The 24,048-nt window shown below is 38.0% G+C and overlaps 1 protein-coding gene across 3 annotated transcripts in view; it reads right to left on the bottom strand.

The window, feature by feature from the left end:
• Positions 1 to 24,048, bottom strand: part of LOC131038548 (putative uridine kinase C227.14) — a 115,990-nt gene that overhangs the window by 5,517 nt on the left and 86,425 nt on the right. For all 3 annotated transcript variants that reach the window (XM_057971016.2, XM_057971015.2, XM_057971014.2), the window contains exons 6-9: positions 22,466 to 22,658; positions 22,173 to 22,203; positions 21,963 to 22,021; positions 21,625 to 21,698 (exon numbers count right to left, since the gene is read on the bottom strand). In XM_057971016.2, coding sequence (XP_057826999.1) covers positions 21,625 to 21,698; positions 21,963 to 22,021; positions 22,173 to 22,203; positions 22,466 to 22,658 — 357 coding nt within the window. The remainder of the gene's footprint in view (positions 1 to 21,624; positions 21,699 to 21,962; positions 22,022 to 22,172; positions 22,204 to 22,465; positions 22,659 to 24,048) is intronic.

The following is a 24,048-nucleotide window of genomic DNA, read 5'->3' as shown; positions in this document are numbered from 1 at the left end:
TATGATTTCATTAATAATTTCTTCTTTTTTTTTTTAATATATAATTAATATATAATTAATATATAATTAATTATTTAATAAATTAATTAAGGATATTTCTTCAAAAAAAAGAAAATAATTATAATAACATTTCTTTTTAACGTTATATTGATTATTAAATTTAATGCTTAGCAACGTTTATTCCTCAATTTAATTAAGCCAACATTAAACAATAATTTATTAATATAATTTTAAACTAAACTAATCCAGGCGACACCATCATGTAGTCGCCACCCCAACTTCGGCCACTAAGTGTTTAATTAGACTTTTCTATAAAAAATAAAAATGATAATGTATCGTGGATAATAATGTATCGTTTCTTCCCTTGAAGCGGCAGTAAAAACGATGATTATTTGAGCTTAGAATATCGAAAAATAAATATGGACTATAACCTCTAAATTGGCCAAACAATAACGTATTCCAAGTTAATTTATGCATTGGTTTCATTGAATGGAAATGTGAATTAGGTTTTGACGTGTTTGGGCGGAATATATAATTTTTTGGCATCCAAAAATTTAAGAGGGAATTGAAAACCGATTTTCTTATATTCATTCATTCATTCTTCTTCCTTACAGTAGCAAACAAAAACAGTTAGGGATTTCCTTGCTTAAAAAAAAGAGCTGAAGTTGTTGACGGCAAGTGGAGCTGGAATTGGTGACGTTGACAGCAATAGCTAGAGTTGAAGACGGAGGAAGCAGGTTGAACTGAAGATTTTTGGAGAGCAAATTACAGCTGAAGTTTCTAACAGGTGATGTTCTTGTTATAGTTTAACTGTGTATTGCAACTACTCTATCTCTGTTGAAAACATTGTCTTCTTACTGATTGATTATAAGAAAATTTATTAAGCTGAATAGGAAAGAATGTGCAGCAGAATTCTTGTTTGAGCTAGGAGTAATCTTAGTCATTAATGCATATAACTTGAAGGAATTACGTTTGAGGGTTTATTCTCAAATTTTAAAAGATTCATGTGATAAAATATAGTCTTTAATAAGTGAAAAGAAAGAGTCTTTTTCTTCTTAATTCTGAGTGTTAGAAAAGAGTTCAAGGAGAAATTAAGCTGTTCAATTCCTAGCTTTGCATGTCTGAAAAAAAGAAGAAGAAGAAATTATATATTTAATGCAAAATCTTTGTTTTACTTGGTAGGTTAGAGAGATTAATTATTTAGCTTTACATGTTGAAAGAATGGAAGGAGATTTATATTCTTTGTTCAACGCGAATGAGAGTTTATGCTTTCCAAGACTATGTGTGTGAAAAACAATGAAGAAAATATTGTGCTTCGTGTATCTTTGCAATGTAAAGAAAAGAAGGAACTGAATAAATATTTCTAAACTTGAGGGAAAGAACATTGAACTTTTGAATAATTTCAGTCAGTCCACTGTGCCTTAACTCAGATAAAATTTATGATATTAAATGGGCAGACTTGTTTAGGTTATTTTTTTTAAAATGAGAAACTAGAACAATAGTTGGGAAGACCCTTTCAATGATTGGAAGAAACTGAGAAATTAGTGCTTGCTATATTAAATGGCTACTCAAGAAAGTTTGAGACTGAAAACATACATCTGCTTATACCTTCAAGACTGAAATTAAACCAAGGGCAGTCATAATACAATATGTGGAACTTGAAATAAATAATTACGTAACTATGAAACAACAGATTGCTGCTTTTGAAAGAAAACTAAACAACATACATTAATGGGTGTTTCAGCTAACCAATCCTATCTCCCAGTAAACTCACTGAGTAGACTACTTGCGAGCAGGCAAGTGTGATGTCCCCTTCTAGTTGACATCTGTCAGCTAAGTAGATTAGCCTATCACTGACCCTCGTAGGCTGATGAGGTTGGTTAGAGGGTCTCTTGGAGATTGATTCTTCATCTTCAGAGTGAGCATTACAGGACTGGCTTTCATTTGAGGTCTCCAGGAGTCCGTTTGAGACACTTTCTATTTTTAGTAGTCTTGCTATTTTTAGCCAGTGGGTTGGGCAGTGGCAGCGTATGGCTTGGCAATCTCTAGTTATGACGGCAGGCAATTCTGATGGATACTTAGAGAGATATTAATATTTAATTACTTTAATTAAATATTAAATGGCGAACTTTAATGTTTTAATATTTTTAAGTCACTTTAAGTTATAACTTAAGTGAGGATCTATTTCTCATCGGATAAGGCCACTTTTATATTAAACTGAAAAGAGATTTATTTTTGAAGCTTCAATAGTCAAAAATAAATATTAAAAGTTAAAACATCATTTAATGCCAAATCGTACTTTTCTTGGGAATCACGCCAAACCCTAAAGGGAAGAGATAAAAGAAGTTTTTAGGTCTTCTTTTCATTATGTGAAGATTTGATATTGAGTTTGCTCTGAGGAGACTTTGGCTTGAGGGTTTCAGCAGGGGTTTCTTCCTGCAGATGATCTGAAAGTATCGGTACAGGAAAACGGTGGAATTCTGTGCATCAACATTAGAGGCTGTGAAATATCAGTTGATTTTGCTTTCAATTGGTTTTATCTAGGAACCAAGATTGGGCAAATTAGAAAGGGTTTTATTCATTTTATGCAAAGGATTGATTGCAGCCACATAGTCATAATAGAGGCAGAAATAAGTGTGTTTACGGCTGGGGTTTTTGTGCATGTACAACCTACAGATCTGCCGTACCTTTCTTCCTTGAAAGGGTATGAATTTGTTGAAGGAGTCGTCCAAAAATTCTGAAATAAATCCTAAAGGAGACGCCTAGCTGGTAGCTTCAGTTTGAGCTGCTAAACTCACCATTCCGGGTAGTTTGGATTGATAAATAATTTTGCTGTCATTATTTGCTGCTGTACGACAACAAGGATAAATAAGGGGTTTCATAAATTGAGGTATTTGACTATAAATCTTCCTGGTCTTGTCTAATTTCTTTATTGAAGGTGTTTATGCAAATTGGATGTAATAAGGGTTTGATAATCCTAATTTTATGAAGTTCAATTAATTTCCAGCTCTTTCCAATGTTGCTTTTGCATACTATTTGTTCAAAACTAGCCTTGTTGTTAGAAATTGCAAAATACAAAACATAAAACGCAATAGGTTCAATTAAACCTCCGTTGTCTGAGTTGAGAACCCTTGGTAGGTTCTTACAGTGGTATTAGAGCTAAATCCTGCCATCCTAAGGGTTTAGAAGTTACATGCAGTCACAGGAAGCGGGTTCACACAGGTATTACACACGCAGAAGAACCCTCCTTTAAGGAGAATAGAGTCTTAACTGGCAGTCAAACACTATGGGTGATAGCCATACAGGCAACCCACCCAGAGGCCACATAGCTGAGGATGAGGAGACAAGAGAATTTTTTAGGACTATGGCTACGGGACAGCAGCAGGTTCCTCAGGCTGTACAGACACTCACCACCATAATGGAGTGTATGAATCCTCCAAACCGACACAATCAAGAATCAGAGGATAATAGGAGTGTAGCCAATATTCTTAGACCTCACAGGGTAGCTACACGCACAATTGAAAGGCCTTCAAGGCCTAATTTCTTGGTAGAGGAACCTGAGGATGTTGCTAGAGCTAAGCAGAGCCTGTCTTTGTTGATAATGTCATGACGGTACATGATGAGTCGAGTTTTCTTCCACCTGATGTTAGGCAAAATCTGAATTTTGATCCGTTCATGAGACAAAAACGGGAGGTAGAGAGAAATAGGCAAGAGAGGAGGCCTTGTTTCCAACATAGAGATCTTGAGTTTGCCACAAGCAAGCTCACTCTACCTTATTATGATGGCAGCGGTGAAGTTACAGCTAGGTCCTGGATCCATAAACTGGATACATAATTCACACTGAGACCCATGATTGAAAGGGATGCAATTAAGTTTGCAACCTTAGATTTGGACGGTACTGCACATGAGTGGTGGCATAATGGACTCATCACTCTCCAACATGATGAGATTACCACCTATCAGGAGTTTGCTGATTTGTTAGTGGAGAGGTTTGATAAGAAAGACCCAGAGTCTTACTTCTGTGAGTTAGCACAGCTGAAACAAATAGGGAACTTGGAGGTGTATGTTTCAGAGTTTGAAATTGTCATGCATGGTAAATAACATGTCAAATCAGCGGTTAGTAGTCTTGTTTATAGAGGGACTCATGGAGCCTTTGAGAGGTTGGGTCAAAGCATTTGATCCCCCAACACTTCTACTTGCCATTAAAAAGGCACGAAGTATGGATGTGACAGCCACACAGAATAAATTTGGGTCAAAAGGATCAACGTCTTTCAAAGATAATAAGAATTACAGCAAAAGGAAGGAAAAATCAGACTTTAGAAATGATTACAAAGGGAAGACGACAACTCCCCCCTTAGATCGTGAGACACTTAACGATTTGAGGCAGAAAAAACTATGTTTTTATTGCAAAGGTCTATATGATGCTAACCATGACTGTCCTTTGAGGCCTAAGGGCAAGGCAAACAGAGTAATGTGGGCATATTATGAAGATTCAGAATCTGATCAAGAAGGTCAGCCTGCTGGTTATGATGATTTAGAGGCTGAAAATGACACACAGGGTCCTCCGAGACTTGACAAGATGGATGCAAAAGGTGATGAACACCTTAAGGAGGCACTTCTCACTAGTATTCAGCAGGAAGGGTCATTCAGAAAGAGAGGAGTACTTGCTGGTCAGAAAGTTATTACCCTACTAAATATTGGAGCCACACATAACTTTATTGATGCCAGGTTAGTTGAGAAGAGAGGAATCCAAACAGAGGAGTTTGAGGGCATCCGTGTGAGGGTGGCAGATGGTTACACTTTAAAGTGTAACGGGATGATTACACAACTCCCATTGCGTGTAAACAATTATGAGTTCAAAACTGATTTCTATGTGGTTTAGATGGGTGATACAGATTTGGTCCTTGATATGAGGTGGTTGCATGAGCTAGTCGAGCTAGTCAAGTTTACACTTGACTTGCATGAGATGGAGATGTCTTTCACTGTTGATGAAAAGAAACATGTGCTGAAAGCTATTGAGGACAGCAACTTTACGATGATTACACTCAGGCGGATGGAGAGGCTTGTACGCCACGATCAGACTGAGTGGGCAGCAGAGTGTATGATTATGCCTATACAGCAGGATGCTCAGAAAGTTGAATATCATCCTGACATTCAGATACTAAGAACCAAACATAACAAGGTTTTCAGTGACATACCATCAGGGAGGCCACTAGATAGGGGTTTTGAGCACATCATTGAGCTAGAGGAGGGTGCGAAGCCAGTGATGGTTACTCCATACAGACATCCGAAGCGCCTGAAAGATGAAATAGAGAAAACCATACAGGAGCTTCTGGCTATGGGACATATTCGGCCTAGTAAGTCCCCCTTTGCTTCTTCAGTTGTTTTGGTGAAGAAGGATGGCACATTGCGGATGCGTATTGATTACAGGGTCCTTAATAAGCGGATGATCAAAAACAGATATCCCATTCCGCATATTGATGAGCTCATAGATGAGTTACATGGTGCCTGTTATTTTTCAAAGATTGATTTGAGATCAGGCTATCACCTGATTAGTGTCTGTGAGCAGGATATTGAGAAGACTTCTTTTCATTGTCGTTATGGACATTTTGAGTTTGTGGTTATGCCATTTGGGCTAACCAATGCACCTGCTACTTTCCAGTCCACAATGAACAAAGTCTTTAGACATCAATTGAGGAAATCAGTATTGGTGTTCTTTGATGATATACTGGTTTATAGTCGTACTTGGGAGGAGCACCTCAGTCACTTAGATACAATTTTGAGCATTCTGGGTAGGGAGTCCTTGTATGCCAAAGAATCCAAATGTGACCTTGGAATGACTGAGTTATTATACTTGGGCCATATTATCAGTGCAGAGGGAGTGCAGATGGATCCAGAGAAGATCTGTGCTATTGTAGATTGGCCTACTCCTGTGAACCTTACTCAGTTGTGTGGGTTCTTGGGCCTATGTGGTTTCTATCGCCGTTTTGTTAACGGTTATTCACGCCATGCAGCACCTTTGACAGACTTGATGAAGAAGGGTGCCTTCTTATGGACTCCTGAGGCCTAGGGGTGTTTTGATAGGTTCAAGGAGCTCATGACTTCATGTCCAGTACTTGCTACACCTGACTTCTCGAAGTCATTTGAGTTACAATGTGATGCCTCTGGTGAGGGCATTGGGGCAGTGCTTATGTAGGACAAGCACCCTATTGCATATGAGAGTAGGAAACTTCGTGGACCTGAGAGGATTTACAACATTTATGATAAGGAAATATTGGCCATAATGCATGCACTGGTCAAGTTTAGACAGTACTTAGTGGGCAGCAAGTTTTGCATTAAGACTGACCACAATAGTTTGAGACATTTCCTTGGGCAGCGTGACTTAAATGACAGGCAACAAAAGTGGGTCAGCAAACTTCAGGGTTATAACTTTGATATTTCCTATATCAAAGGCACACAGAATGTAGTTGCAAATGCCTTGTCACGTCGTCCCCACCTAAGTTCTATGGTCCAGATAGCAAAGGATTGGCAACATATTATATTGGCAGAGTATGCCAAAGATAGTTGGGCTGCAAGTGTGATAGAGGGATCAATAGTGGACAACAAGTATATAGTTGTAAATGACTTGATCATTTACAAGAGGCGAGTGTACTTGATCCCAGGATCAGAGTTGAGGAGTAGGGTACTGTGGTTCTTTCATGATGAACCGATGGCTGGACATCCCGGGTTTTTCAAAACCTACAGGCAGGTTCGTGAGTGCTTCACTTGGAAAGGGCTCAAGGCGGATGTTCTACAGTATATTAGAGAGTGCCATGTTTGTCAGCAAAATAAATAGGAGCATACATACCCTGCTGGTTTACTTTAGCCACTTCCAATTCCTGAAAGGAAGTGGGAATGTCTATCTATGGATTTCATCATAGGGTTGCCAAGAGCATAGGGACGTGATTGCATATTTGTGGTTGTGGATCGTTTGACGAAGTATGCCCACTTCTATCCGATTACCACCACTTATTCAACTATTCAGGTAGCAGAGTTGTTCTTTGGAGAGGTATTCAGATTACATGGCTTGCCTCAGACTATTTTCAGTGATAGGGATACTTGGTTTTTGAGTCACTTTTGGCAGGAGCTTTTCAGACTCTGTGGGACCGAGCTTACACCAAGCACCAGTTACCACCCTCAGACTGATGGTCAGACTGAGATAGTTAATAAATGGGTGGAGGGATACCTCAGGAACTATATTTCAGGGCAGCAAAAGGCGTGGGTGAAGTGGATTTACCTCTGTGAGTATTGTTACAATACCACTCACCACATGTCCATTCAGATGACACCATTTACAACATTGTACAGGTATGAGCCTCCTAGTTTCATGGACTTGTTGCTGAGTGACAGTAGGGTGCCTAGTGCGGGAGACATGCTACAGGAGAGCCAAGACATTGTGAAGACTCTTAAGGAGAATATCTCCAAGGCACAAAATCAACAAAAGCAATATGCTGATCAAAAGAGGACAGAGAGGTCATTTGATGTAGGAGACATGGTGTATTTGATGTTGCAGCCATATCGACAGTCTACTCTCAGGAGGAGTGGAGCAGAGAAGCTCAAGCCACGATATTATGGCCCTTTCAAAGTGACCAGGCGTATAGGTGAGGTGGCTTATGAGTTGGATTTACCGACAGATAGCAAAGTACACAATGTGTTCCGCGTGTCATGTCTCAAAAAGGCGTTGGGACGCCGTATTGTTCCTTCTACAGTTTTACCACCCTTGGATGATGAGGGAAAGTTGATACTTGTACCTGAAGCTATCATTGAGTTCAGGAAGAGGAATTTCAGGAGACGTACTATCATAGAGTACTTGGTGAAATGGAAGGATTTGCCGATAGAGGATGCTACTTGGGAGACCGAGGAGATTTTACAACATCCGGAGTTGAGATTGCTTGAGGACAAGCAATTTCAGGAGGGGCGAACTGTGATGTCCCCTTCTAGTTGACATCTGTCAGCTAAGTAGATTAGCTTATCACTGTCCCTCGTAGGCTGATGAGGTTGGTTAGAGGGTCTCCCGGAGATTGATTCTTCATCTTCAGAGTGAGCATTACAGGACTGGCTTTCATTTGAGGTCTCCAAGACTTCGTTTGAGACACTTTCTATTTTTAGCTGTCCTGCTATTTTTAGCCAGTGGGTTGGGCAGTGGCAGAGTATGGCTTGGCAGTCTCCAGTTCTGACGATAGGCAATTCTGATGGATACTTAGAGAGATATTAATATTTAATTACTTTAATTAAATATTAAATGGCAAACTTTAATGTTTTAATATTTTTAAGTCACTTTAAGTTATAACTTAAGTGAGGGTCTATTTCTCATCGGATGGGGCCACTTTTATATTAAACTGAAAAGAGATTTATTTTTTAAGCTTCAATAGTCAAAAATAAATATTAAAAGTTAAAACAACATTTAATGCCAAATCGTACTTTTCTTGGGAATCACACCAAACCCTAAAGGGAAGAGATAAAATAAGTTTTTAGGTCTTCTTTTCATTATGTGAAGATTTGATATTGAGTTTGCTCTGAGGAGACTTTGGCTTGAGGGTTTCAGTAGGGGTTTCTTCCTACAGATGATCTGAAAGTATCGGTACAGGAAAACGGTGGACTTTGTGCATCAGCATTAGAGGCTGTGAAATATCAGTTGATTTTGCTTTCAGTTGGTTTTATCCAGGAACCAAGATTGGGCAGATTAGAAAGGGTTTTATTCATTTTATGCAAAGGATTGATTGCAGCCACAAAGTCAGAACAGAGGCAGAAATAAGTGTGTTTACAGCTGGGGTTTTTGTGCATGTACAACTTGCAGATCTGCCGTACCTTTCTTCCTTGAAAGGGTACGATTTTGTTGAAGGAGTCCAAAAATTCTGAAATAAATCCTAAAGTAGACGCCTAGCTGGTAGCTTCAATTTGAGCTGCTAAACTCACCATTCGAGGTAGTTTGGATGGATAAATAATTTTGTTGTCATTATTTGCTGCTGTACGACAGAAAGGATAAATAAGGGGTTTCATAAATTTGAGGTATTTGACAATAAATCTTCCTGGTCTTGTCTAATTTCTTTATTGAAGGTGTTTATGCAAATTGGATGTAATAAGGGTTTGATAATCCTAATTTTATGTAATTTCCAGCTCTTTCCAATGTTGCTTTTTGCATACTATTTGTTCAAAACTAGCCTCCTTGTTAGAAATTGCAAAATAAAAAACATAAAATGCAACAGGTTCAACTAAACCTTCGTTGTCTGAGTTGAGAACCCTTGGTAGGTTCTTAAAGCAAGTAAGACCTTAACTGGTTGAACGAGTCTCCTAAGCCAACAATAATTTTTTCTATTTATCACAGTCAGAGTGCAATAGCACGGGAGACCGATGATAATTGAAAAAGACATAGACTATGCCGAGCAGGGTGTATCTGACTTCATGACAAAATTCGTGACGCGCCCCAACTAAAACCTTGGCCAAGGTGTAACTATTGAGTATAGTTTTCAGTCAAACATGTACCCAGATTCACACCCAATCAGGAATCATACTAGTAGCGGATACCTTGGTGTATGATTGATTAGGGAATTGTGTAGGGACATCACTAGGGCTCAGGTGGCATTGGAATTATCTCTTCATTTCTCTATGAAGGGTCGGGTTCTTCCTTATGGAATGACACCAAGGGATTGTTATGGTCCGTGGTTGGGTGGAAAATCGCCTTGATGATATTTTCCCTTCTTTCGATGGCATCTGTCAAAGAACTCAGGACACAATCCGAGACACAGTTATCTAGTAAACTTAAAGTAGATTAAATTTTTAATTCTTCCTTAAGTTATATGAAATAATGTTTAAATATTATGTTTCAAGTTGTTTTCAACATTATTTCCTTCTGTACTTTATTTCATTTCAAAAAAATAAAATTCTCGTTCTTTCTAAAAATAGTAATACGTATCTTTTGTCATCTTTCATTTCTTTTTGGAAAGTTGCAGAGTTGTTTAAAATGTTGCATTGTTGTTTTTACATTTTATGCTTAAGATTAGCCTGTTACACTTAGGAGAGAGATCCCTCACATGCCATCTAGGATAATCGAATCATCGACAGAGGTTGATCATCTACTTCATAGACTGCCAAGGCTTATTGCACGCCATTATATCATCCCACAAGACCTCAAACTGAAAGGGGTCAGCAACAATGAAGGCAATAAATACTTCAACAGTACAAAGAGAGGAACTGGCAAGAAGAGGAGAATGTGATACCAAAAGGAGACATATCCCCAAGAATTAATGCCCATGCAACCTAACAAAGATAGGACATGTATTCCAAGCGACCACGAAGCGACAAAAGGATTGGTGAGAAGATCCCTTCGGCTAAGAGAACAAGGAGAGCAATGAAGGCGATTGAAAAGAATTGCCAAAGAAATCGAAGGATTTCTGACATAGAGTCCAAGCCCACCAGGAAGCAAAAGTTGAAGCATTAGCTGGTCATAGTCGAGAGGAAAGGAAGACTTTCACTTAAGAACATACAAAGGGAAAATGGGAAGAGATAGCCACACACCAATCACTACCAACCGCTTCTTGATGAAGCATATGAAGACCTTGTTGACAAAGCAAGCAATCCATCCATACAATTAATGTCAGACAAAGAGGAGGAAGAAGGAAAGCCCAAAAATCAATTAATTGAAACTTTCAAGAATAACATATGCCACATCCAAGAGCTATTCATTTCAGACGAATCGAGAAATGGAGGAGCTGAGCCAAAGACCCCCAAACATATGGAGTGCAAAAAGGATTCCAAAGATAACCAAAGTGTAAGGAAAGATAAAAAGGACATGTGCGTGGCCAAGAGTGCAAACCAGGCACCAAACCATAGAGGTCAAAACAATCCAATCAGGTCCAACACATAAAGAACAGATCAAATGAGGAAAATGGTGACTCCCTAGCAAGTCCAAACATTGAAAGATAAAACTCCCAAAGTTCACAAGGAATGGGTTTGAGGATCCTTTCTAACACTATAAAACATGTGAAACTATATGGATAGCGAGGCACCAAGAGGACAAGGATTATTGGCTGAGACAATTCCCAACAATGCTATGGGGTATAGCCATAGATTGGTCCAAAGAAATTGACACATTCCACAACCTCATGGGATGCATTGAAGAAAGCGTTAAGGCAATATTCAAATTGCTATGGGATGACAACAAGATTGTAGTAGAGATTTATAATACCGAGCAAGGAAAGCATGAGAACATACAAGCTTATAATCGTAGGCTCAAAGAATTATTGGTGAAGTTGGAGAACCAACCAATGGATGGACTGAAGAAAAGAAGGTTCATTGAAGGATTGATCTCTTCGTTGTGTAAGAAAATAAAGGTTGTGTCTCCATCCTTGTATGCTAAGGCCTAAAATAAAAAAATGGAAATCAAGAGTGAGGACAAGACATCCTCTTGAGGGAACCTAAAGATGGAAGATGACAAGGGAAAAGAAGACAACAACGATGGAGAATCAAAGATAGTTCAAGCCCTATGGCGTGATATGATGAGAATGATGAAAGAGCTCAAAGTCAAGAAAGAAATTCCAAAGGAGACTAAAGAATAATGGTGCACCAAGTGCAAGGTTGAAGGTCAAACCAAAGTAAATTGTTTGAAAAAATTGTTGTGTGACATCTGCCAAGTGATGGGATATTTCATCAAGGAATGCCCATACAACTTTAAGGCGAGAAGCACACCATTTCTCTTCAGTCAAGAGGAACAATCAACCCTATTGACCACACCTCCAAAACCCCAAAACAATAATGCTAATGCATCTCCTACTGAATATCATAATAGATGGGGAAATAACAATCGGTTCAACAATAGTGAGCCAAGAAGCAAAATCCAGTTTGATGCTAAGGGAAGACAAATGATCTAGTGTTGTAAATGTAACAAATGGGGTCACTCCACCAGGGAATGCCAAAGTAATTAGAATAAAGCGGAAATGTTTTGCAAATGGTGTGGATTGGGTGACCATGAAGACATTGAGTGCCCAAAGCCAAAGCAAAAAGGGTATTAATATGCTAAATGTGGAGAAACAAGACAAGGTACTTTTGGCAATCACCAAAGCACAAATGAAGAAGGCAATATACCTAGATCCTTGTACGAAGAAGGAACAACTCCAAGAAGCCAAAGAAAAAAGTAGAACAAGTGATGGCAAAGGAACGGAAAACCTCCAATGAAACTGCAAGCACCTCATTGCAATCAGAGTTAGAGAAGAACATAGTACGACGAATGCTACAAACAACCATATTGATCAAGGTGATAAACCACCTTCAAAGCATGCCATAATTGACAGTGGTAATCACCAACATGGTTTGTGATGACCAAAATCAGCGGCAAGAAGGCACAAGTAAAGACATGATAATAGAGCTGACACCAGGTTGAACAAGTCATCGACTTGATGTTGCTACTAGTTTACATAAGGAAGAAGCCGATTGTCATTCAAATGGAGATCATGGGGAAGAATTTGATGAACACCATTCTCAATGGAGGATCAAGAGTCAACGTACGACCAAAGGATACATGGAAGAGCCTCGAGAAGCCAACCCTCTAGCCACTAACATTCCAACTAGGTGGCGTCAACTAACATGGAATCAAGCCATTGGAGACATTGATGGCATAGAAGGTAACAATTGAGACCCAACAGTTCCTACTCAATTTTGTGGTCATCCCATTGTAGAAGAAAGCATGTGACACATTGCTCAAGAGAGGAGGACTTATTGCAGCCAAGGCAGATCACAATTGGAAATAGAACACCCTCTCCATAGAAAACAACGGGAGGAAGTACGTCATCCACTTGAGGAACTAGGCAGTGAGCGGAGAGATGGCTACTTCTAATTAGGAGTCAAAAGGAGAAGAATTAGGAACAGAAGAAGAAAGAACATTCATTGAACCAAAGGATGGAGAAGTTCTTGACCTCTAGCATTGCTCTGAGGACGAAACAAGTTCTTTGAATGGACTTTTCCATTAGTGAATGGAAGAGTACAAAGTGTTTTAGTCTGACCGCAAGATGATGCAGATCGTGGAAATCAAAGAAGAGGATGATCAAGCACCCACAAGTCTGATGTTTCCTTCGGAGTATGAAGAATACAAGGAGGGAGTAGCCTAGTTGGATGATACACCAACCAATTACTTTGAATAGGACAAAGTGATCAAGTACGAGGAGCTGAGAATGAAGAAAATGAATCTAGGAGATGACGGCAATCCACAAACAATCACGGGTGGTGACGATTGGGATCCAATATTGAAGGTGACAACATTCAAATCTTTATGGAATACAAGGACACTTTTGCTTGGATATATGAGGACTTGAAAGGGATACTCCTAGAACTATGCACATAGGACTCCTCTGGTGCCAGGAACACAATCTGTATGGAAGTGACCCTACCAAATGAATAAGAATTATGCTGCAAAAGTTCAAGAGGAGATAGAAAAGATGTTGAAGGCTGACATAATTTTCAAGGTTGAAACTAGCGAGTGATTTTTTTAGATAGTCATCTCCCTAAAGAAGGAATCCAAACAAATCCAAATATGTATGGTCTTTAGAAGTTTGAATACAATAACCATTAAAGACCCATTTCCAATTCTCTTCATTGACTCAATCCTAGAAGAGGTCGCGAGTACGAGATCTATGCATTCACAAATGGGTTCTCCAAGTACAACCAAATGAGCTTAGGTGAGGAGGACAAGTTAAAGACTATGTTTGTGGTCGAAGACGAGGTGTATGCATACAACTGGATGTCGTTTGGTTTGTGCAATGCTTCGATGACTTTTCAAATAATCATCTTGCACATCTTTGACAAAATGTCGGTTGGAAACTTTAAAGCATTCCTAGATGATTGGTCAATCTACAATGATCAAAACACCCATTTGAAAGCTCTTAGGAATGCATGCAATGGTGTAGAGCAGCATGATTGGCATTGATCCCTAGGAAGAAGTGTCGATTCATGGTACCACATGGCAAACTACTTGGGAAAATAATTTGTAAAGCCAAATTGAAGATCAACTCGAACAAGATAAGAGATCATACAAATAGAAGCACCTCAAAACATCACAGGAGTAAAATCATTCCTGGGTCACATCAACTATTATAGGAGATTCATCATAATTTTTGCCTAGATATCCTACTCGCTCAACATATTCACAAGGGCTAATTGTTCACATGGATTGAGGACTAGCAAAAGGCCTTCAATGAACTAAAGGTATGCTTAATTAGTTCACCAATCCTTGCTTACTAGACCGGATTAAGGAGTTCCATGTACCCATTGATGCATTGAACTATGCAATTAGAGCAACACTGGCACAAGTGGGACCCCAAGGATTGGACTATCTAGTCTTCTTCGCCAATTGATTGTTGTCGAAGGCAAAGAACTATAGCATGACAAAGAGGGAAGCATTAGGAATGGTCTATGACTCTATTCCATGCAAAAGTTCATGCATTACTTGTTGGCAACACCATGCACCTTCTATGTTGATCAGCAAGCCCTCATGTACTTGGTAAACAAGCCAATAATACAAGGCAAGTGGGTGGTCCTTATTATTGCAAGAATTTACATTTACCATTATTCTTTGGCCAGGGAAAAGCCATGTCATAGTCGACCAGCTGTCAAGGATTAAGTTAGGTGAACCACTCGAGGGGGTGAATGAAGATTTCCCAGATGCTCATCTGTTCCAAATTGCAACACTAGCTCCATGGTATGAGAATGTTGGAGAATGCCTGTCCACTTCAACCTTTCCAAATGAGATGTCATCAGGATAGAAGGAAGCTAGCCCCGAAGAGTAAAACCTTCCAATAGCTCAAAAACGCCTCTATAACCTTGTCCTTGTGCAATACAATCTTCGGTTGCACACAAGAAAGGCACAGGAAATATCAGGTTATCCAATTGATTTGGATGAGATAGATCCTTACAATGATTGGACAAGGCAGGTTGAGCAACCTCCATTGTTTATTGAGGATGACAACTATGATTTGGAGAGGCAGACATTAAAGGAAGGGGGTGCATTTGGATTGTCATTGGATGACATTGAGGATGATGAGGAGTCATTGCCACCAACATCTACATGCAAGATAGAGGTCAAGCCATTATTTGTCATGCTCAGCGTGGCAGAGGAGCCACAATAGACTCCTAGGCCTAGACCCTCTAGTTCTATCTCTCCCCTAGTTTTTACTAAAGTAGGGAAGAGGAAGATGTAAAATGTTTTAATGTAGTATTTACTTTTAGTTTTACAAAAACAATTTACTATTTTCATTTTGTTTCAGACTACAGTCATCAACATTCCACATGAGGATGCCATTTTGTACCCAATTTGCATTCAAATCAATCAAATATAACTAGACTTAGCTTGTTTCTTTTATGTACTCATTTATGGACTCATTGGGTGCATCTTCTCATTGAATTTTGAAAAAAAAAATGTGTTAAATGAAATTTAAGCAATTTTTTCAGTTGTTGAGTTTTTGCGGAGTCGTGTTTTTTGGGCTTGGTGAGTTTTAGCCGAGTCTGAGTTTTCCAACTATAATATTACATATGCATTAAAAAAAAATATATTACATATAAAATAATATTAGAAATATACAAAAGCATAATATAAATAAATAATATTAGTAACATATTAAAAAAAATAAAACAAAGATACACAACACGACACAAACCTTAGATCGAAGGCAAATCTTCTGTTATAGGGAAATGTTCAGTTCCAAGATTTATACAAGGCACGACATTTGTGGCGGATCATTTGTAGCCTAATCTCTATCTATTTGTCTGTAGGTGTTGCTTCCCATCCATCTAAGAAACAAAATAACATGGTTAGGACGGAAAAAAAGTGGAATAAGGCTTCTTCCTCTAGTGAATGAAAAAAAAGAAGAGGAAAACCTAAAAATGTCTTTTAAAAAGATAGTGTCCATCCAAATGAATATTAAGCTAAGTTCAACAACTTTTTAATAATGTTTTGAAGTTCGCTGAGTTTTGAACTTCATGACCGAAATTCATGAACCCTGTGACTTAGGTCTATTCAATGCAAAATTTCATGGATTACCTACTGGCAACACCATTCACCATTTTTTTTTTAATCACCAAGCCCTCATATACTTTGTGAACAAGCCAATAATACAAGGCAAGTAAGTGGGTGGCTCTTATTATTGCAAATATTTACATTTACCATTATTGTTTGGCCAGGGAAAAGCCATGTCATAATTGACCAATTGTCAAGGATTAAGTCGGGTGAACCACTTAAGGGGGTGAATGAAGATTTCCCAGATGCTCATCTATTTCAAATTGCAATACTATCTCCATGGTATGAGAATGTCGATGAATGCCTGTCTACTTCCACCTTTCTAAAGGAGATGCAACTAGGAGAGAGAAGGATGCTAGCCCTGAAGAGTAAAACCTTCCAGCTCATTAATGCATTATTATATAAAATGGGGTCTGACCATGTCCTAAGGCGATGTCTCATGCAAGAGGAAATACCAAGAATGCTCAAAGAAGCACACAAAGGGCTTGTCAAAGGGCATATGGGACTAGATGTCGTAGCCCAAAAATTTTGTTGGTGGGTTTGTGGTGGCTAACACTGCACATGGATGCCCAAGAGTGGGTGGTGGGATGCGACACTTGTCAAAAATTTGGCAAACCACTTAAATGAGATTATATGCCATTGTTCCCATCACAACCACAAGAACTCTTTGATAAGTGGGGATTTGATTTCATCAGTCTACTCGAGGTTATCCAGCTACACAAGTACAAGTACATTGTCGTAGCCACAAAGTACTTGACTAAATGGACAAAGGCTAGAGCACTCTCAAACAATACGATAGTGCAATGAGGCTCATCTATGAGAAAATTGTCACTAGGTATGGCATCCCCATACAAATCACCAATGATTAGGGAGGAAACTTCATGAACCACATCATTTATCTAATGATGGCTAAGCTCCGTATTTTTCATAGCCTATCATTCATAAGCCGTGCAACATTGAAGAAGCTAATTGGGAAGAAAAGTTGTCAGTTGTACTATGGGCATACCAATTGAACAACATACAAGGTGATTACATGACACACACTATTCCAATTGATGTACGGTTAGGAAGCAATAGTCCCTATCAAATACATGGTACCAAGCCTAAGGATTGTCATGGAGAATTGACTAGATGATTTGGAGAGTTTAAGAGAAAGACTCTTCCAACTGAACAAAATTGACAAACGAAGGGTGCTTGCCCAGTGGATAATTGAAGCAATACATAAACAAAGTACTTGCATGACAAACATCTCAAACGAATGAGCTTCCAACCTGGATACTTAGTTCTATAATATAACAGTTGTAACGAAATTAAACTAGGCAAATTAAAAGTAAAATGGTGTAATGTAGGGGAAATGGGGTTCACTAGTCTAAACATGCAAACTAGGAATCAAACCCAATCCCACCAATTACATTGGAGAACACCATATAGGCCCAACTATAAACTCTTGGGAGAGTTGGGCACAATAATTGATTGTTCTCTCTTTTGTGTTTGATTGATTGGAAATTGAAAATGCAAGAACTACGTCTAAAGATGCAAATTGATAGTAATTAGCATAAACAGTAAGCTACAGAATATATATGCAAACTCTAAGAACAGATCTGAAAATAGGGATTTGAAAGGAGCTTGTTTCTAAAATTTGAGCCTAAAAGTGTTGGACTATGTGGCTAGGCACCACAGTCCTAAAGGTGTTTGATGCAAATAATTGGGAGATAGGAACATATTCCAAATCAGTATGTCGATCAAAATATCTCCTTGAAATTTCATTAGTAAAGTGTCGAACACTATAGACTTGTTTGAAGTGTCCAGGGTTTTCTACTTCTTCAAATTTTGGATTGGTGTCTTAGTCTGCACTTTCTGAATCTGTAATCCTTTCCTGCCAAATCTGAAACCTACACACAACAAAGAGAAAAATGGTGTTGGGTTTATAGGGGTTTGCCTAGGTCAAACCCCAAGTTTGGAATTAACGCTATAAGGATTAATTGATAGAAAAGAAAGCTTACCCTTCTAGGCTAGAGGCTAAATCTGAAATGAAATGCTTGAATGGAAATGCTGAATTGAAATGATTATACCTTCAATTGATGATGCGATTCTCTTAGGATAAGTCGTCCATATGTCAATGCATAACATGATAAATCATCACAAAATCCATCATGAAAACATAATTGAAGATTGTTTCTATAGCTTGATACTCCTTAAACTCAAATTTGCTCTTGAAATGAAACTTGTAGATGAGATCATGAAATGAATTAGGGATGATGTCTTATATAGGGTTATCAAGCCAAATTCACTTTTTTGCCAACTTATGACAGTCATATCCCAACTTCGAGGATAAATCTGGAAATGCCAAGGTCGACACATTACTCTCTTGAAATTTTAGCCAAAAACCATCAAACACGTGTCCTGACAAAATAGGCCCGAATTTTAAGGGAATCGAGATAATAGGGCCCTAATATGAATATGTAATTTATATTAGGATTGATGTCATTTAAGTGGGGGAAAAGGTGCATCAAAAGTTAAACAAGATAGAACCCAAATAAGCTGAAAATGATATAGAAGAAAGGGTCACACTTAAAATAAGGGCGCAAAGAGGAGTGTGTTGAAATTTTAAAATAAGATAGGACATATTCTTGAGTTGAGGATTAATTCAAGGGCAGAATAGGTCCCAAAATGCTTAGATGAATGAGAACACTAAAATGAGTGCTAAGAGAGTGTGAAATTGGATTCATAATTAAAGGAGTACAATTTACGACACTACAGATAGCTTGGTCCCTTTAGAAGCGAAGAAGTCTCTGACAATGGAGCTATCAAGTTGGAGAATTTGGACAGCACTTTGCTGAAAAACAATATTAGCAACTTGAAGCTAAAGCCATACAAGGAGAGGAGAGAGACTCCAATTGCAATCAACATGGTGGATTGGACAAATTGCACAGATGAACCTTTCCACCAGCCTAGAACAATACTGAAAGAGCAACCTATTGCTGAGTAGGTTGAAGGAGTTGCCATAACAAGGATAGATCTACATCTAACTACTTGTATGTTTGGGCCATCGGCTATATAGATAAGACTTTACAAGGGATCCTAAATAATGCATGCTCCTTATTTAGGTAGAAGAATGGGTTACATAAGCCATGAACTTGATACAAATGCAACAGATGGAGAAACTGAGAAGGAAATAGAATGGCTCAAGTTTGTCGATGAGGATGGAGAAGATCCAAATCTATGACCAATATTGATGGCTGAAAGCTATATGGTAGCAAAAAGGTTAGGGTACAATAAGGCCGTAATTGAATATGTAAAGGAACAAAAAATACCACCACCTCCATTACCTTGCACAAACAGGCTTTGGCGAGTTGTACATAACCCACTAGGCAACCCATGAATACAAGGGGAGAAGGTTAACTGATACTAGCAGCATGGAGGGATATTTATTGATGGTCATCAAAATTTGGTAAAAGGTATGACAACACCTCTAACTATCGATAAAAAATTTAATTTAGAATAATTGGTACATATTGTGAAAATGAATGTTACAAGGAACCATACGACTCATGCATGTGGTGGCACAATAAAGAAGTAAAAGCAAAAAATATGGAAATCTGAAAGAAGAAAATAGAAAATGAGGAAGAAAGAAAAAAGAAAAAGCAAAAACTTATTAAAATGGTGAAGTCAAAAAATAAAATATCAAAGCCAAGAAAAAATAAAATATCAAAATTGGAAAATATTAAAACGTTCACTTTGCAAAGTCTAAAGTATGGTCACATATTTTTGAAGCAAAATACAAATTGGGAATTATAAAGGGAAAATCATCAATAGGAAATTATAAAAAGGCTACTTGTAAAGTTTGGCCCATTCATTATTATAAGATTTTTTATGGTCAAAGGCAACAGATAAAACTTCAGCAACCAACATTCAACATTACTCTTACCGTATGACATTCTCAAAAACTCATTCCTTCTCCCATCTAATGACCCTCAGTGCATCATTTGTTGTATAGAGCGACAAAAAATATTCTTTCTACACTCCAAGCATATTGTATACTACCTGGGAGATAGTTATGCAATCATACAACAACATATTGCAAGAAAAGTTCACAACGTACAATAGATTGGAATTTATCATGATCCATGCTACGAGCTTCCGGAATCCAATGGGATCTTCGTAAAGTGGATCATTATGAATGCTACAATGAATTGGATTGGGAAATCCAATGGCAAAAAGGAGATTCGTTAGCTCGTTATTTGCTTTGAATCAAGGGAATGAAAGAATCTTGGTTGTACGACAACCTAGTGTCATCCTTGCTTCTTCGTACGACACGTACCTTGCAAGGTACAACCGGTTGTGCGTTGCACACACTCCCTGTCGCCGACAGGGCCCCCTTGTTTCTTTTCCAATCTTCGTCTTGCTCGGTGTAGGATTTTGATTTTTATCCGCCATTTTGAGATCCAGCAGGTAGTAGTGAAGCAGTGAGCTATGTAACCATTAGGAGATGGGGCGTCTGTTAGTTTTAAGTCACATGGCCCAGGGGTCAATTTGCAGAGAGTCGCGCAATCTGAAATGTTCAAAATCAATCCAAGGGAGACTAAGTTTTAGCATAAGCCTAGGCAAGAGTGTCAGTCGTCCCTGGGTTTGCAAAATCTCTTTTAGGGCCGAAATTCGCTTTTAACGTCAAACTTTTCATTTTATCCTCCCAGCCCGAAAGTGGGCAAGTTAGGTGAAAATGAAGAGTAAAGCGCTTAGTTTGAAAACTTTTCAAAAGGGCCTTCTAGCTCAAAATTGCAAATAGAAAGGGCATTTCACTTTTAAAATAAACTTTTCAAAACTCCCCTAAGCCCCGAAAATGCAAATGCATCATGAAAACGTTAAGTTAAAAAACTTTTTCAAAAGACATTATCAACCCGAAATTGAGGAAGGCGTTTTTTTTAATAAAGCAAACTTTCAAAAAGGTGATTCTAGCCGAAAATCGCGAGGTAAGTGAAACCGGATAACTTAAACATTTTACAAAAATGCCTCCCCTACCAAAATGAAGTAAGGCGCAAAGTTTGCAAAGGGGGTTTTTACCCCGAAAAAAGGTAAAGCGTTTAACTCACAGTGCTTGCAAAAAGTCGTTTTAGCCCGAAATTGGGCAAGCATTGAAAATCGCAAAATTTTAAAAACACTTTTGCAAAACACTCCTCTACCCCGAAAAGTCATTAGAAAGGCGCTAAGAGATAACTTAAAATTTTTATTAATAACACATGATTCAATTTTTCTTTGAAAAAAGCAACATAACTACTAAAATTAAGAATCTCACTGACAATGCATATTTAACATCTTGAATAAACTTTTGGCTTGTGTAAGCAAAGAGGAAAATCACATTTACAATATCCTTCTAAATACAACTTTGACTGATCTCTGTTTCATATGTTGCATCCATAAGTGAAAATAGAATAGAAAACACAATTTGCTGGCACATAGTGAATTTCAACAACAACCAAATGCCATGTTTGCCTATTTCAAGATGTTGAAACAATGAAAGCACTAAGACCAGCATTTTTGTGCAAGAACAAGTAATACAAACTGTAGGTTTAGGCTAGCCAGCTTACAAAGGGCTCACAAAAATATCATCCTCCACTGGATCTCCTAGTCCATGATCAAATGATGGCATATATACATATCCCTGAGATAGAACCATTCCAAATCTCATAAATAATTCCATAGTATAAAAAATGCACTGTCATGTAGCAGATAGCTTATGTGATTTTGCTGTGTACATTCAACCACATCAGTACTTTCCAAACAAAAGCTTCAAGAATAAGCTCTTTTTTGTAGGGATATACTTTCAACTTCAAATATTTCTCAGAATAGAAAAACCAAGCAATCACATTCACTGCCAAGGTATATAAATCTAATATATGCAAAAGAATTTTTGTATTAGAAATACCTGTCTTCTCAGGGTAGCAAGATGTGACAGAAGACGATCTGGGTCAAATGTCCATGGAGCTGGAAATATTTCAAAATATTATTCCATGTCAGTTTTGTTGTGGTCAAAAGATCATAACCTCTAGGAAACTCATACCAATCTTTTCAAGTTGAGTTGTGTTCTTATTTCTCCAATTACAATTCCAATAGATATATATTAACATTTTCTCACCTCCTCTTCTTGCATGAGCTTCCTTTGGATCCTGCAGTAATACAGAAAACAAAGGGTCAAATAAAAGTAACAATCTTAGACTATCCACTACTTGCCTCAATCTAAACATTGTCTCAATTGCTTTGAAATCTCTAAGAAAATTTATATTGATTGAATTCAAGTCTATTTTTCCCTATCTTGTTTGCAAACATGGAGGATATAGCTCACTTGAAACATCAGACAAAAGCTCAATAGCTTCTATGCAGTTCCCCAGAAAAAAAGCTTTCCAGAATAAAGATATCATCATAACAGACCTCCATCATGTCAAGTTGGGAACGATATAGATGGAATCCATCCATTGGAACAGCTACAGCAATATCAACTGGCTCTATTGAATGAGTCATTCCATATGCCTTTTCAAGCCAGAGTTTATTCAAACGACGAACCACTTCATTTGATACCGTGGACTTCCCTGCGCCAGGAGGACCAGCTAACCCAATAATGTATCTGTAAATCACCAAAATGAATTCCAACTAACAATTTCCATTACAAAAATAAATAATAATGAAGATAAACAGAATCATGGTCTGGCATGGTAATGTTTTCCTCTTTAATTCTTTAAATAGAGGATCACAAAAAGACTATTTGATCAGCAGATGTGTCCCATAAAGTTTGTCCTCACGGAATCATGTATATGAGATTACACAGCCAATCAAGCAGTACATGTGTGGATCGTATGGAGGAAAATGTATTACAAGATCCTGGTAATGCCAGGACATAAGGACTGGGGGAAGTGTTTCAGGCACATCTGGAGAAAACCTTAAATTTAAAACATAGCACAAAGGACACAAGCCTTACGTTGTCCCACAATCTTGAAAAGTGGCAAGGCACAATGAAAATCAAATCAATACACAAAATTATAAACAAGAATAATTCCTTGTAGACTATGAGCTAAGCCTGAAATTGACTTTATTTTATGGAAACAAATCTTTTCTCAAAACTTATGAATAAATGAATTATACAGGTGGACTTTGGATGTTAGGTATCCATTTATTAGGTTCTCCCATTAGTTGTCAATTTATCTACTTTCTTTACTTGAGATTAATTCAAGATATATCATCTGATTTACAGTACACATCATATATGTCATGTCCCCTAAATTCTCCACACCGTCCTTAGATGATTTCAAATATAGGTATTCAGAAAACCATCTTACAAGTAAGACTTCATGATTTTCTATTTGAAACCAAAACGTTCAGGCAGTAAACAGGGAAACAATCATGCACAAAGACAGCGATTTAAATGCAGCAGTATATTATAAGCTGCAATTGTATTAGAAGGGGCAATGATTAAGAAACAACTTATAATTAAGATCTAGAAGCCACGACCAGAAGAGACACGTCCTCCTGAAGCATGTCATCCATTGCAAAGAGGGGTGACTCTTCGCCTTGTCTTAGAAGCTACATTTAAGATCAATCCGCAAGAGAGAAGGGGGATCATCGAAGACAAGAAGATATGCATCCATCCCAGCGAGAAATAGCAGTCTCACTTTATTAATAAAAACAGCAATCTCTATTACTGGTAAAGGAATTGGGTATGCTGGATGCTGTTTGACATTATGAATTGGCTGAGCTATTAATTAATCTATCAATTGATATGAGTTAGGCATACTATACAATCAATACACCTTGTTACTGTTATATATTTCTACATTGTTATTCTTGTTACTATGAAGTGTACGCATATTAGAATAAATATAAGCATAGATGAACTACTCACAGAAAACTAGGTAAGTTTTGAAAAACTTGTGAGTTTTTCTGGCTGGTGAGTATACTTGCCATTAACTCACCGAGCTTTTGGCGAGTTTTTCACAAAAACTTGGCGAGTCCAAGTTAAA

This window comes from Cryptomeria japonica, chromosome 10 (assembly GCF_030272615.1).
Source record: "Cryptomeria japonica chromosome 10, Sugi_1.0, whole genome shotgun sequence".
In the NCBI taxonomy this organism is placed as follows: Eukaryota; Viridiplantae; Streptophyta; class Pinopsida; order Cupressales; family Cupressaceae; genus Cryptomeria; species Cryptomeria japonica.
The sequence above is the reverse complement of the archived record's forward strand: the minus strand, read 5'-3'. Positions and strand labels throughout refer to the sequence as shown.